This window comes from Austrofundulus limnaeus, unplaced genomic scaffold (assembly GCF_001266775.1).
Source record: "Austrofundulus limnaeus strain Quisiro unplaced genomic scaffold, Austrofundulus_limnaeus-1.0 Scaffold164, whole genome shotgun sequence".
Classification (NCBI taxonomy): Eukaryota; Metazoa; Chordata; class Actinopteri; order Cyprinodontiformes; family Rivulidae; genus Austrofundulus; species Austrofundulus limnaeus.
The window spans coordinates 1,120,909-1,133,854 of record NW_013952566.1 but is presented as its reverse complement, the minus strand read 5'-3'; the positions used below and the strand labels follow the sequence as shown (position 1 = coordinate 1,133,854).

General features: G+C 39.4%; 1 protein-coding gene across 1 annotated transcript in view; it reads right to left on the bottom strand.

Moving 5' to 3' along the window:
- The window catches only part of LOC106523723 (mitogen-activated protein kinase kinase kinase 11), a 68,843-nt gene that overhangs the window by 23,704 nt on the left and 32,193 nt on the right, over nucleotides 1-12,946 (bottom strand). Inside the window, exons 2-3 of the mRNA XM_014017251.1 lie at nucleotides 6,962-7,142; nucleotides 1,097-1,245 (exon numbers count right to left, since the gene is read on the bottom strand). Coding sequence (XP_013872705.1) covers nucleotides 1,097-1,245; nucleotides 6,962-7,142 — 330 coding nt within the window. The remainder of the gene's footprint in view (nucleotides 1-1,096; nucleotides 1,246-6,961; nucleotides 7,143-12,946) is intronic.

Below are 12,946 nucleotides of genomic sequence, written 5' to 3'. Positions count from 1 at the left end.
GTACGGCTATTTTTAGAGGTGGTATTTGATTTAAATTACATTTCAGTATTGAAAGAATATATATATATATATAAAATGAAAGAATAACTCAACACCCATTAACAGAAAATAAAATTTAAAAAAAATATATCAACAAATGTCCTCATAAACCTGCTGATTTTTGACTCTTCAAATGTCCTCAGCTTTGTTCCAAGTGCCAGAAAAATGCATTTCTAATGTTTTAAATTTCAAACTTTTGCTGGGGGAGGACCACCAGACTCCCCTTGATCAGTTGCTTGGCTGGGGACTGAGCTCCAGGGAGGAGCTTTGGGTAAATAGGCGGTGCTTTGTACCAGCAAGTGTTTAGGCAGCTTCACACGGCTACTAGAGGAGAATCAAGGATTTCTCAAACATGCATGAATGAGTCAAAGCAACACTCTGGGTATGGTTTCGATGATAACACATGATGCATAACACCGCCCCCTTTAAAATAGTGGTTAAACATCTGTCAGAATCAGCTGCTGTCTGTAGTTTCAGCACTTTGAAGCCTGTTAGAAGGAAGTGACTCTCATTACCCACAATACTCACTCAACAGCTCTCAGCCCTGATTTTAAGGTTTAAATTGGGCCAAATGCCTCACTCAGATGGTTGTTTCTCTGCTCAGTAATATTTAATGAATACCCTGCAATGCCAGTAATTTTTATTTACACACGTTTCAGGCATTTCAACGCCAGCAGATTGTAGAGACAAGCTGATCCCTTTACTCGGAGTGTTCCGCCTAATTAACTTGCTTTGGGGGGAGGAGGGGGGCTTTGCATAATTTTTTGCTAAACTTTGGGCGTAATAAGCAGATCAAAAACCAATGCATTAATTAATTAATCCTCAGAGGTGGCCACCGGTGGTTTGGAGCATTTATTTCACTTTATTTATTTTTTTTCAACAAAATATGACAAAGCTGGCGTGAAGTAATGAATCAACCAGGTGGTATTTTAGCCTGAAACTATGGCAGAAAAACCACAACACTTCCTCCCTGTGGCCATGTGGTTAACAGGGTACGAGCTTTGTGGGAACTCGTTTTGTACCAGACCTGTAAACATAAACAACATTTAAATCCCACCTGACATGAGCTGTGCAAACGGCTCAGGACACGTGGACGGGATGGGCAGAGTGAGCTTGTTGACAGCAACTCCGTAGGCAACGGCAAGACCATCGATGCCCCTATAGGGGGCCTCTCCTGTTAGCAGCTCCCACAGCAGAACGCCGTAACTGAAAGAGAAAAAACACAGACGTGAGACAGTGTGCTCTGGAAACATATGTCCTGAAACGTGTCAGTAAACAAAATCTCTGCCACACAAATAATAAGATAGAACAAAAACTTCACCTTGTTTCATAAAGTGACTTTTTTATCAATCAATTACATTTCAGTGCTCTTGGTTTTAATTATAAGTCATGAAAAATGTTTGATTCTCCCTTCAAATGTCTCTTAATACAAATGTAATCAATATCAGTACAGTGCACAGGGTAATATAGGAATCCAGGGAACAAAAGTACCAGGACACAGAGATGGGCGTATTGAGATTTACAATGAACTGACTCCATAAGTCCTAACTGAGGGTTTTTGTTTATTTTTTTTTTGCCATTAAAAGCATAAACATAAATATTTTGTTCCTAAACTTTATTTTCTATTTATTTTGGTTTTCTAAAAAGTGTTTTTCACATTTATTATTTATTAAAGATGACAAAGTTAGTTTTTTTTAGATCACATTAAAAAATCTTTTGTGTACCCAGCTCTGTTTAAATGCAAACTATACGCCATATGTTGCACAGAATGTAGGAGTCTATCAGTCCCAGCTGGTAAAAGTCACGTTTCCACGACTTCTGGCACAGCGCATCAGACAATGTTAACTTTAATGTTAATGAAATTTCTGCTGCAATAGTGCTTAGTTGAATGAAAAACAGTCAAACAGTAAGGTGGGACAGGTGGTATATTTAGGCATTTTTCTCTCAAAAATTTGACTTCGTTAAAAGAAAAAAAACCAGAGTTCATAAAAGAAAGCTGTCAGCTTTAACTCTAACTCTAACCTAAAGGGCTCAGAGCTCAGAATAAAATAACAATTATTAAGAGTGCATCTTTTTTTAAATAAAATTACAGAACATGAAAAATTCTGCAATTTCTAGTGCATCAGTTGAATCCTCACTTACATAACTAAAATAAATACATTGCCTGGAAAAAAAAGGGTGTCCAGCTAGATGTTGGTCTATGATGTGGGGTTGCTGCAGTTGGTCAGGTCCAGGTTCAGCAACAGTCTGAGCTCAAAGAACAAGGTCAGCTGACTACCTGAATATACTGAATGACCAGGTTATTCCATCAATAATTGTTTCTTCCCTGATATATCCATATTCTAAGATGAAAATGCCAGGATTCATCAAGCTCTTATTGTGAAAGAGTGGTTCAGGGAGCATGAGACATCATTTTCACACACAGATTGGCTCCACAGAGTCCATTGAAAATTTGGGATGTGCTGAAGAAGGTCAGACCCTACCATCATCAACTGAAGATCTTGGAGAAAAATTAATGCAATACTGGATGGAAATAAATCTTGGGACATTGCAGAGACTTACCCAAACAACGCCACAGCAAATGCATGCTGTAATCATAGCTAAAGGTGGTCCAACGAAATATTAGAGTGTGACCTTTTTCTGGCCAGGCAGTGCATTATGTCTATATCAGGGCTATTCATCTGGCGGCCCACGGGCCACATCCGGCCCACGAGTGAAGAAAGTTTGGCCCACCAATTGATTCATTCATCTCTTAAGCTCAAAACCCCAGTTTTCTACTTTAATTTCTCTTAACTTCTTTTAGTTAGACATAGACATGTTTGGTATCAACAGAACTGTCAGAACCTTGGCTACAAGCTGGTGAAAAACATTTCTATGCACACTAAAGCGTTAAAATGACAAGCAGTTGAAGATAAAACTATGAATGTGAAAATAAAATTGGTTTAAAAAATTTGATAAGTGAGAGATGTCAAAATAATATTAGTGTCAAATAGGGGGGATAATGTGTTCTTTTCGTTTTTGATATTGTTTATTTATCACTACTTGTATAAGTTTCTGTATGTTGTATTCATGATTAAATGCAGCAAAATAAACTATTTCAAAGGTAACAGATCTTTGTAATAATTTATTTATTTACATAATAACTGTAATTTCTGGATGTCCGTCCCCTAAGCTGTTGGCCTGCAGTAACTGTGGCCCCCGGAGCAGTTTAGTTGAATAGCCCTGGTCTATATACACTTTTCACAGTCCATGAAACACAGCACAGAGAAACCCCTCACACTGCTGTTTATAACTGTAGCATAACATACTACATCCTAACTTAGGACATAAAAAAACATCTTAAAAACATCCATTGTGCTCTGATGTGAAGCAACAGATGACAGTGCTTAAAGCAACACATGCTTACAAAGCACTGATCACAAACACACACACAGGAGCTTTGAGCACACACAATGAGTGCAGCCGCCCGTCCTCAGAAGATGAAGTGTGGCGTGGGACTTTTGGATCTCCCACACTGTCAATTAGCCCCCACCCGGACTGAACTGAATGCACTGTGGAGGCTCGCTTTAGTGGAGAATACAGACTGGATTTTCTCTCTCTCTCTCTTTTTTTTTTTTTGTTGTTGTTGATGTTGTTGTTTTCTCCGGTCTTTAATTACGACTTCCACACGCTGTGACTGCACAGGAGCGCAGCTCGTCGACTCGCCCCGAGGCAATCATTGTCTCTGCTTGGCGGCTTTGGAGACGAGCGGCGCTGAACAGATGAGAAAAAAATATGAAAATAACCTCCGTTTTTCGGAGAAACGCTGCCCACTTTTTTTCTGCTATAACGCCGTGGATGTTGGGAAAACGAGAGCCTGCCTGGGTGTGCTTGAAATAAACAGACAGGACAACAGAGGGATGGCGCTACGGCCCATTTAAGGAGTAAAAAAAACTGGCACTTTTAAAAATTAAGGCTCTTTAAATTCAAAGAAAATTCAATTAGTAGCCTGTACTGAAGCTACACGTTTGTTGAAGCTCTCAAGGTGCCTTGAACTWTGTGGAAACAATAAGATGGGAAAGCAACCAAACCAAAGCACATAACTGCAACAATCATTATGTTGCAATAATGTGAGGATAGACACTTTTTCCCAACATTTGGTTGTTTTCTTTCAAATTTAAATGTATGAACTGCACCTAAAGACCATCCTGACTCTCAACAAATCACACACTCTTTACGGCGCAATTACAAACCCACAAACCATAATCAGGGGATTCTTCTCTTTCTGTGTAGTTGTGGCTAAACACACACACACACACACACATTCCCAGATAAAGGGCTGTGGTCAGGTCTGCTGTGAGGCCTCCTTCTCTGCCTTTACTGGAGACAATGGGTCAGTGTGCACAACACATGGCTGACAACAAAGCACAGAGCAGCTCTTTGAAGAGACGCCGTCACATGGCCATGGCGGCCTCGCTGCAGTCCATCATTCTGTCCATCCCTTCATCAAAGTGTCCCACCAATGTCCACTTCCATTTATACTGTGTTTTTTTTAATTTTGTAGACCTGTTTCGTGCAAACTACACATAGTTAAAAAACTAACATTCCTTGAAAGAACGTAAATCACCCGCCGACATTCATGTCAGATTTACTGTAAGATTAAATTATGTTGAGAAAAAAAAGGAAGTTAATGCCGTTTTGGTCAAACCATAAAAACGCTGTTAAGCACAAGCCAAAGCAATAACAAGATGTCACATTCTGAGTGTGTTCTTATTGAATCTCAGTTCTTTTTTCAGCTGTTCCCTCTTCAGGGGTCGAGAAAATCGTCCTCCTCCATCTCACTCTAGGCCTTTTTTGCACTGCGAGGCCGGGGCCGGCCTGACTTTAAACCCAGGTTCYGCGTGTTTGCATCGYCTCTTATGGCTAGGGTTGTGCAATWTTGGCAAAAAAATTAATCACGATTAATTGTGGTATTTAGCCAATAACGATTAATTTGACGATTAATCCCCTGGAGTCCCTGGACACCCWTATTTCYTAGTCACATGYCCAATTTAGTGGGAAAGATTTGATCTTTATAAAAATCTGTTCCAAATTGTGTCAAAATTGCAGACTTATGTGTTCATAGATAAATAAATCACAGAACTTTTTTCKTTTGACTTTATTGTGGTCTATCYTTATTGTGTTGCAAATAAAACACTTTTTTAAACAAATCGTTTCCACCCACATCCAGGCAGCACTCTGCTCAAAGCAAACACAACCAGAAATGCCTTCTGTCCTTTGCATTCTCTGTCCCAACTCAGACTACATCCATGTCCTCTCTAACTACATCCTCATTTCATTTCTTTGGGTTTTCTCTGACTTTTTCTGATTAGGTATAAAAGGAGCATTACGAAGCACAAAATATGACAACCGAGACCTCGAACTGTTGAGTACCTTAAGTTTTTCATCAAGCAAGAATAGGAAGAAGTTCCAGCTACAAAGCTTCAAAAATCAGCGTCTTCAGTTCCCAAACCCTTGCTAAATAGAAGGCTCATGGAACATGTGATAAATATGCTCCTGTCCCAGCTTTTTTGGAACATGTTGAAGACAACCYATTGAAAATGAGTTGCACTCTATCTACCATTTTTGCTGTTGTACATCTACTCATGCAAGTGCAGAAAAACTAGTGACTGCAGCCGTCAGTAGAGCACATGCGCAATTTCACTCTGAAGCTGAGTATTTACAAAACCACCACTTTGAAACCTGGTTTCAATAAGTTTGGTGTCAGAGAAAATGGCCTTTGTTGTTGTGAACGTGACGCGCTGAAATGTAGCTGAAATGCTACAATTTTATTAAAAAATGCTTAATGTAAACTAGGCCTCAGTGCAGCWGGAGCAGCAGTGGAGGAATGAGGGGGGTGGTGAAGTGAGTGATCAGAATAATTACAATTTATGCCTCAGTTGTGCCCCCTATCCAAACCCCACCTACAGTTATGGTGTTTTGGTAATTACAGAAAAAAAACTCTGTTGCCATAAACAGAAATTAAACTCATTGCTTTGTACACAGACAGAACACAAACTATTTATTTAGCCATTTTCAAATTTTTATGGTTCCCATAAAGTTCTACTGACTAAAACCAAAGAATCTATTCGAACATTTCAAGACAAAACTGAAAAGAAGAAAACATAAAAAGAGGGAAAGAAGCAAAGCAAAAACATCTTTATCTGCAGAAATTTCAGCTTCATTCTGAAACATCATCTGTTTAATAATAATAATAATTCAATTTACACCTCAGGTCTAATTTAATATGTTGAGACATTTTTTTTAGCTGGCTTTGTTAGTTTTATGGAAACAATCCTGATCAAACCTTTCAAAAGATTCCAGCTCAAGACCATTTAGAAAATTGATTCAGGAACAATAAACCATTTTAAATACCTGAAAAGACCTATCAACATTTGTAATTAGACCCAATGTAGGGCAACTATAAKTTTCAGCACAAATTACAAATGGTTATAAAATGAGAGATTGAAATTTTTTTTAATATGCTAACATTTGTAGATAAATGTTGAGCGACAYCATCACTGTTTAGGATGACTTTGAATGAAAAAGTGAAAATGAGTTGATGCTTTTTAGTCTGTTTATACATTCTTGGTTTTTTACYGATTTTATCTGTGGAGTCAATATTTTATTTTGTGTATAGTATGGGAGTACATGTGTACCACACAGTGATGGTACAAATGTCAAAAGTAGAAAAAAGGACGATCTAAAGCAATGAATGAAGGGTTAACTCAGATGAAACACAGGAGCTTGAAAACTTGCCTGTTTGTTTTTAAAAAAACGTAGGTTTTTAATAATCTTTCGCCTGGATATATGGAAAGCCAAAGAGCAGCACACTAGCCCTCAGCTAGATGATAGCCCTGTGTGACCTGGCCCACATCTCGACACAGAACACACAGGCACTCACCTCCAGACGTCGCTGCCCTTGGAAAAGGTCGAAGACTTGATGACCTCCGGGGCCATCCAGGCGTACGTGCCAGCTGTGCTCATCTTGGTGGTCTTGTGCCACTCCCTCGCCAGGCCAAAATCAGTGATCTTCAGAGTCAGACCCTCCATGTACTCGTTCTCTATGGGCTGAGCCAGAAGGACTGGAGGAAGAGGGAAGAAATAAAAACTGTTAATACTTGGTAGAACAGAGGGTGCTATGTGATGCAKTTGTAACATATAATATTATATGAATGTAACCCTTTTAATCCATGGGCAGTTTGTGGACCAGTAGACTCCTGGGCCWYAATACWTAAAACCTTTTGTGTAWAATTCTGGTCATCCATACATTATCYTAAAGGTCTGAGGGTACTCTCCGTTGAGTAAAACTCTTTTTAAATAGCCATTAAAATGATAGATTCTTGTGAAATTTGTTAATTTAAATGGAGACCATTCAGACAGGAGATGAACAAACCCAATGTYAGCCTACATTACAGTAGATTTTTAAGCCCCATCTCTCTCTGGGACTGAGAATTGCACCTCTGTTAAATCAAGAAAAACGTCTGTTAAATCTCTGGGAGAACGTGATTTTGTTTCTCCCACCCYAAGGCGAGGTGCACCGGAAATACGGCACGAGCCCAAAGTGCTATCAGCCCTGCATGTGCCACGGGTTGAAATTTCTATGAAAAGCACCAGTGTGGACTAATTTTACCATCATTTGTCTTGTAGTAAAAAAAAAAAGCCATGCCTGACTGAGCTTGGTCTTCTGTGTTCAGATTCATACATTCCCGGTTTCATTCTCACTTCCTCTTCCTCTTGTTCAACCAATCCAAACAAGAACAAACAAGATTCTGCAAACTCTCATTTCACRGTTTGCTCTCTTGAATTAACTCAGAATATAAAACTGTCCACTGAAATTATGAGTGGTATATTAAAAAAAAAAACAACACAAGCATCCAGGAGTTTCCTGAGCCTGTGTTAGCTGAAATGCTAAGGCAGTCATGTGAATGCTTGGGAACGGGGCCAAACTGGGACGTCTCAACTGCAACCGACTGAAGCTGAGTCATCACATAACAGGCTGGACAAGTGTTGGTCAAACGGGGACATACACACAGGAAAACACGTTTAAATAAACACTCAGCTTGTTTACTCCTGTATATACTGTAGATAATACTTGGAGGATAAAAGTAGTGTTTTTTGGGACGATAAAAGCAAAATGTTTTCATGAACTAGAAGACTAAGGCGCTTTTATGAGCTGGGTTCACAATCTCAACTTTTATCAACAATTAGGAGATGCACACAAGAACAGGGAAATGGAAACTTGGAAAACGGAAAAGAAAGACAAAGATTTCCACAGATGCAAACAAAACTAGGAGGTCACTTAAGAAGATTTCTGACTTCTTTTAGGGTTTAGTGTTGGGTAACTGGACYAATTTATCCACTACCAGTGGTTGGAGTCCATAAAGCTGTACACTTTTTAAGGACCGTTTTTCCTGACAGGCATCTCTCCACGGCACCTGTTTTTGGATCGTGGGAGAAAACCAGAGTACCCGGAGAAAAGTGACGGAAACACAAGGACTATGTAATATGAATTGCTCTCAGCTACATCAAATTTTAGCACAATATTTGTAAAACTGGTTGAATTATATCCATGTTCATGATTTACATTATAAGTCAGTTCACTGTGGTGGCCATCTTGGATTATACTGCCAGCAAAACCTAGTCAGTTGGAGATGTACGTCCACCGACTTGACTATTTTCAGTAAATTTTGATAAAATCCATCCAATAGATCATGAAATATTTTAAGCTGCAAATTTGACCCCGAATAGTTGATGTTAGTGCTCAGAGTATGTGTTGGAGATAAGCATCAGCTACTTAAACAAAATATCAATATCTGTAAAATTATAAATTATAAGCATTTTTGTGTTACCTAAAGTCTATGGCTGTGGCAGCCATCTTGAACTGGGGTGACTATAAATGTTTATCAGTTGTAGGTGAGCAACTAAAGACTGAATAAAATGAAATTTCTACTCAAATTTATCAAGAAGTTCATATTTTGCTAACAAACAAAGTAACCCCCACACAAGCCGTGTTTCCATCAATGTTTTTATGTGCATTTTGAAGCATCGCATTAAAAAAGATGAATGGAAACGGCGCGAAAAAAGTTCCTCGATTTTGCATTAAGGGTTTTACGCTCGCTTGTGCTTTGGGATTTTTCAAAAAAATTGTTAATGTGCAAAAGGGGAGATGGAAACACATTTGCTGAATAAGTTCTGATGTAGCGTAAGTTCACTTCACAGAATTGATCAGCTGTTCGCACTGGCTGCCCAGTACTGGTACCTGGACCCTTCTCCTGCTGTCACCGTCTTCCTGGATATTTTCCGTAACGTGAAGAGAATTGGATCTGTTTTTCTATGTCTCTAGACAGAATGTAACATCACCAGTACTAGTTGATATGACAGAATAATTACAAATTTCCTGATAATAGCAACACGTTGTCCTGAGATGTGTAGTCCCTGCAAGTTTGTGACTTTACTCCTGTTTACTACAGCCATGCGCAACGTCAACATCTGGCATAATTACTTTGTGTAGCCTGGTTGATTCGCTCCAAGCCAGTCGAAAAACACGTCTGATTTGCATTTTTCCCCTTTTGCAACATTTTAAAACTTTTCTCAAAATTCAAATTCAAATTTTATGGAAACATGGATACAGAGAAACATTTTCACCTGCCTTTGCCTTTTGATGGCTTAAGATAAATGTATGTTATGTATGTTTTCTTTACTTAACCAGGAAAATAACTCATCTAGATCAAAAACCTCTTTTCCAAGAGTGACGTGGCCAAGACAGCAAAATAGCAGACCCACTAAAATGCCAAATAACAAATCAAAAACAGAAAGAGAAACAATCAAATGTCCACCAGGTGGAATGTACCACTGACACGTCCATTGAGAAAAGTCTAAACATCTACACATGATAGCCGGTGTTGTGTAACTGTGGTGCAGGAGGACTCACAAAGTGAGTTTCTGTGGAAAGAGAAAAAATGTTGAGGACAGAAACTCCAGATTACATGTCTCAGAACAAGCAGCAGACGTGTCTCTCCTTCTTGTTGCTGACAGGCCGGCCATCCCTGGGAGCAAAGGCTGCTGTCAGACTCAGGGAAGAGACATGAGAAAAAAAAACTCTCACCCTTTATAGGGAAGTAGGACTCCTATATTCAACATGTACATGCAGTCACTTTCCAAGTTTCTCCCATTGTCCCCTCACTACACTTTCTCCTGACTTCACTGAAAAAAAAAATCAATCTCCTCCAGTTTTCATCTTTTTAGCACATTATTATGATTTTCATCTTCTTTTTGTTGCATTTCTGTCTTTTTTCCCTGTCTTGTTCCTACATCCTGTGCTGGGCCTCGGAGCCCCGGGGGCAGGGAGTTAGACGTCACAAAGGAATGCATCACAAGAGGTTGTGTTGTCTGCTGGGGGAACGAAACTTGGCTCTTTCACAATCTATTTGTGGGCCAAATAACACCCAGTTCTGCTAAAAACAAATTTACTAGGAGCAAAGGCAGAAGATTATTGGAGGCTGCTATCTGCAGTAGTAATTGTTGATTCTCAGAGATGGTTTCAAATAGGATTTAGATTCCGTCAATTGTTGCCTTATAAAAAAGGACAAATAAACAAAGGGCTGGCCGACCTTGAAGGAATGCATCACTGTTTTCTATTATGCTAAGATCATTTTATGAGAAGAAAATASAGTTACAGCTCTTTTGGTCAAACTTTGTAAACTGAGTTATGCTCATTTTTGTGTTTGCCAGTGTTGATTATCTGTGGCAGCCATCTTGAATTGGCGTGCACAGCAGATTCCAACAGTTACATTCTGAGAGCCTCATTGAAATCTGTTCAATGTTTTGTAAGTTATTTTGTTAATAGGTAAAAGTTAAAGCCAAAAATGTATATAAAGTKACGGTACATCATACAGTATAGTGTATGACATCATGTAGGGGCATCGAGAAGCATCGTAAGGATGCCCTGTTTAGTTTTCTGACGCCTTCAGTGCACCGTGTCAGTCTGCAGGTTCAATGAGAGTTGTTGTTTTTTTTAACCCTGCGTAAATTATGTAAACTTCATAAGCAGTGGTGGGGGTGACCACAATTATTTTATGAAGCCAGAGTGTTGTGGTGGTGTTGTCACAATCGCCGCTTCCGATTTCTTCATAAATTTGTTTTATTTGTGTAAATTTCGCAGACTTCTATAAGCGTGGGGGGTCTGGCTAGCTTTAAGTGTTAATGCCTTCTCATGTGTTGGGAGCAACTTTCAACTACGACCATAACAAATTTTAGCTTAATATCTTTAAAAATGACTAAGTTACGGGCATTTAGTATTTGTTAAGTTTGTTTAGCTGAGGCAGCCATCTTGGATTTGATTAACTCCAAAGTGTTATCGACTAAACTTTTGATTACTTTGTGAGAGTTATTTTGAAATTTTTCTAGTAGTTCATTATACATCTTGCTGACAGATAGGGTGGACAATAATGGTTAAGGGTTAAAATCGGGTACACTGAGTAGTGGTCAGGGTACTTGTTGTGAATGATTCTCAGCTACAACACCAGGTCTTTGTAAAACTAATTGAGTTTCCAACATTTTTGTGGTTTGTTAAAGTCACTTAGCTTTGGTGGCCATTTTTAAATTAAACTAACTCCAAAAGTTAAGGAGTATCAATCATTCATCCAATGATTACTTGGAGAGCTTTATACAAATGTGTTTGGTGGCTGATTGGATATTTTGCTAACACGACAAACACAAACACACCTCKTTCATGTCCACATTGCTTTTGGCAGAGGACAATGATGACACTGCAAAACTCYCCCCTGGCCAAAACAAAAACCAGCAGAAAATCAATTTGTGTCCGCTTCGTGCCGAGTCATTGTGTCCACTGTTTTCTGTTCCACATCCTGATCCCTTGGTTCTACCTCTTCRACCCTCATGCAGGTCAGTGCCTGGCAAAGACTGGTGAAAACAAGTCACGGTCAGTCACCCTTACTTCCACCGGGACCCATCTACCCCCTCCCCATTTCCAGGAAGTGACGCTGGAATGCGCCAATCAGACTCCGGTAACAAGAAAAAAAAATAAGCTTTTTACAGCTTTATCTGCTTAGTGTGCACAATAAGAGCTATTTTAGTCAACAGGGGTTAGGAGGGGTCATGTGGGTTCAGATGGTCTAACAGAAGAGGGGAGGGCCTGTGACCAGAGTCCCTCCAACAAACTGACATCAGGAACTACCGGAGTAACCATGGGTCACAAACAGACTAAACAATGTCTGCATCAAGTCAGCTCATTAATAATCCAGTTTTTATTTTCCAACAGGGTTCAAGTTTCAGTGCATTTTTGTGCCTTTACAGAAACCAACACATCATGTGGTTTGGTTTAAACAAAGTTTAAGAGACATTTGTGCTTACCATAAAAAAATACAATAACAAAGTACAAAGTCTTGCCACTGCACTTTAGACAACACAAAATTCATCARAACACAGATATTGAGCTAAAATTGTAGGTGGTTGTAGCTGAGAGTCACCCTCCAAAAATTACCTTACCTGCAATATCCCACAATACTGCAATACAACCATGTTGAAAAATAGTAAAAATACTGTAGTGCATATGTTACATCAGCTTGTGATTCAGGATCTTAGTATTGGTCCTGAAAACTATTAAGAAAATTAGGTCATCTGATGGCATGTGGTGAATAAATCCAGCCCAGATCGATAAATATTAAATATGAACGTCCCGGAAATAAACACGTCTCCTGTGGTCTACCTGGGCCCTCACCCCGGCACACATGTCCGGGTCTGCAGCACCCGCGTGCAACCGAGAGCAGAAACAAAAGCATTTCAGCAATCTCAGCACGCACACACGCCACATTCTTCTTCCACTTCCTGAGCCAAGGCAGAGTGCATCTGCAGTTCAGCCCTTGTT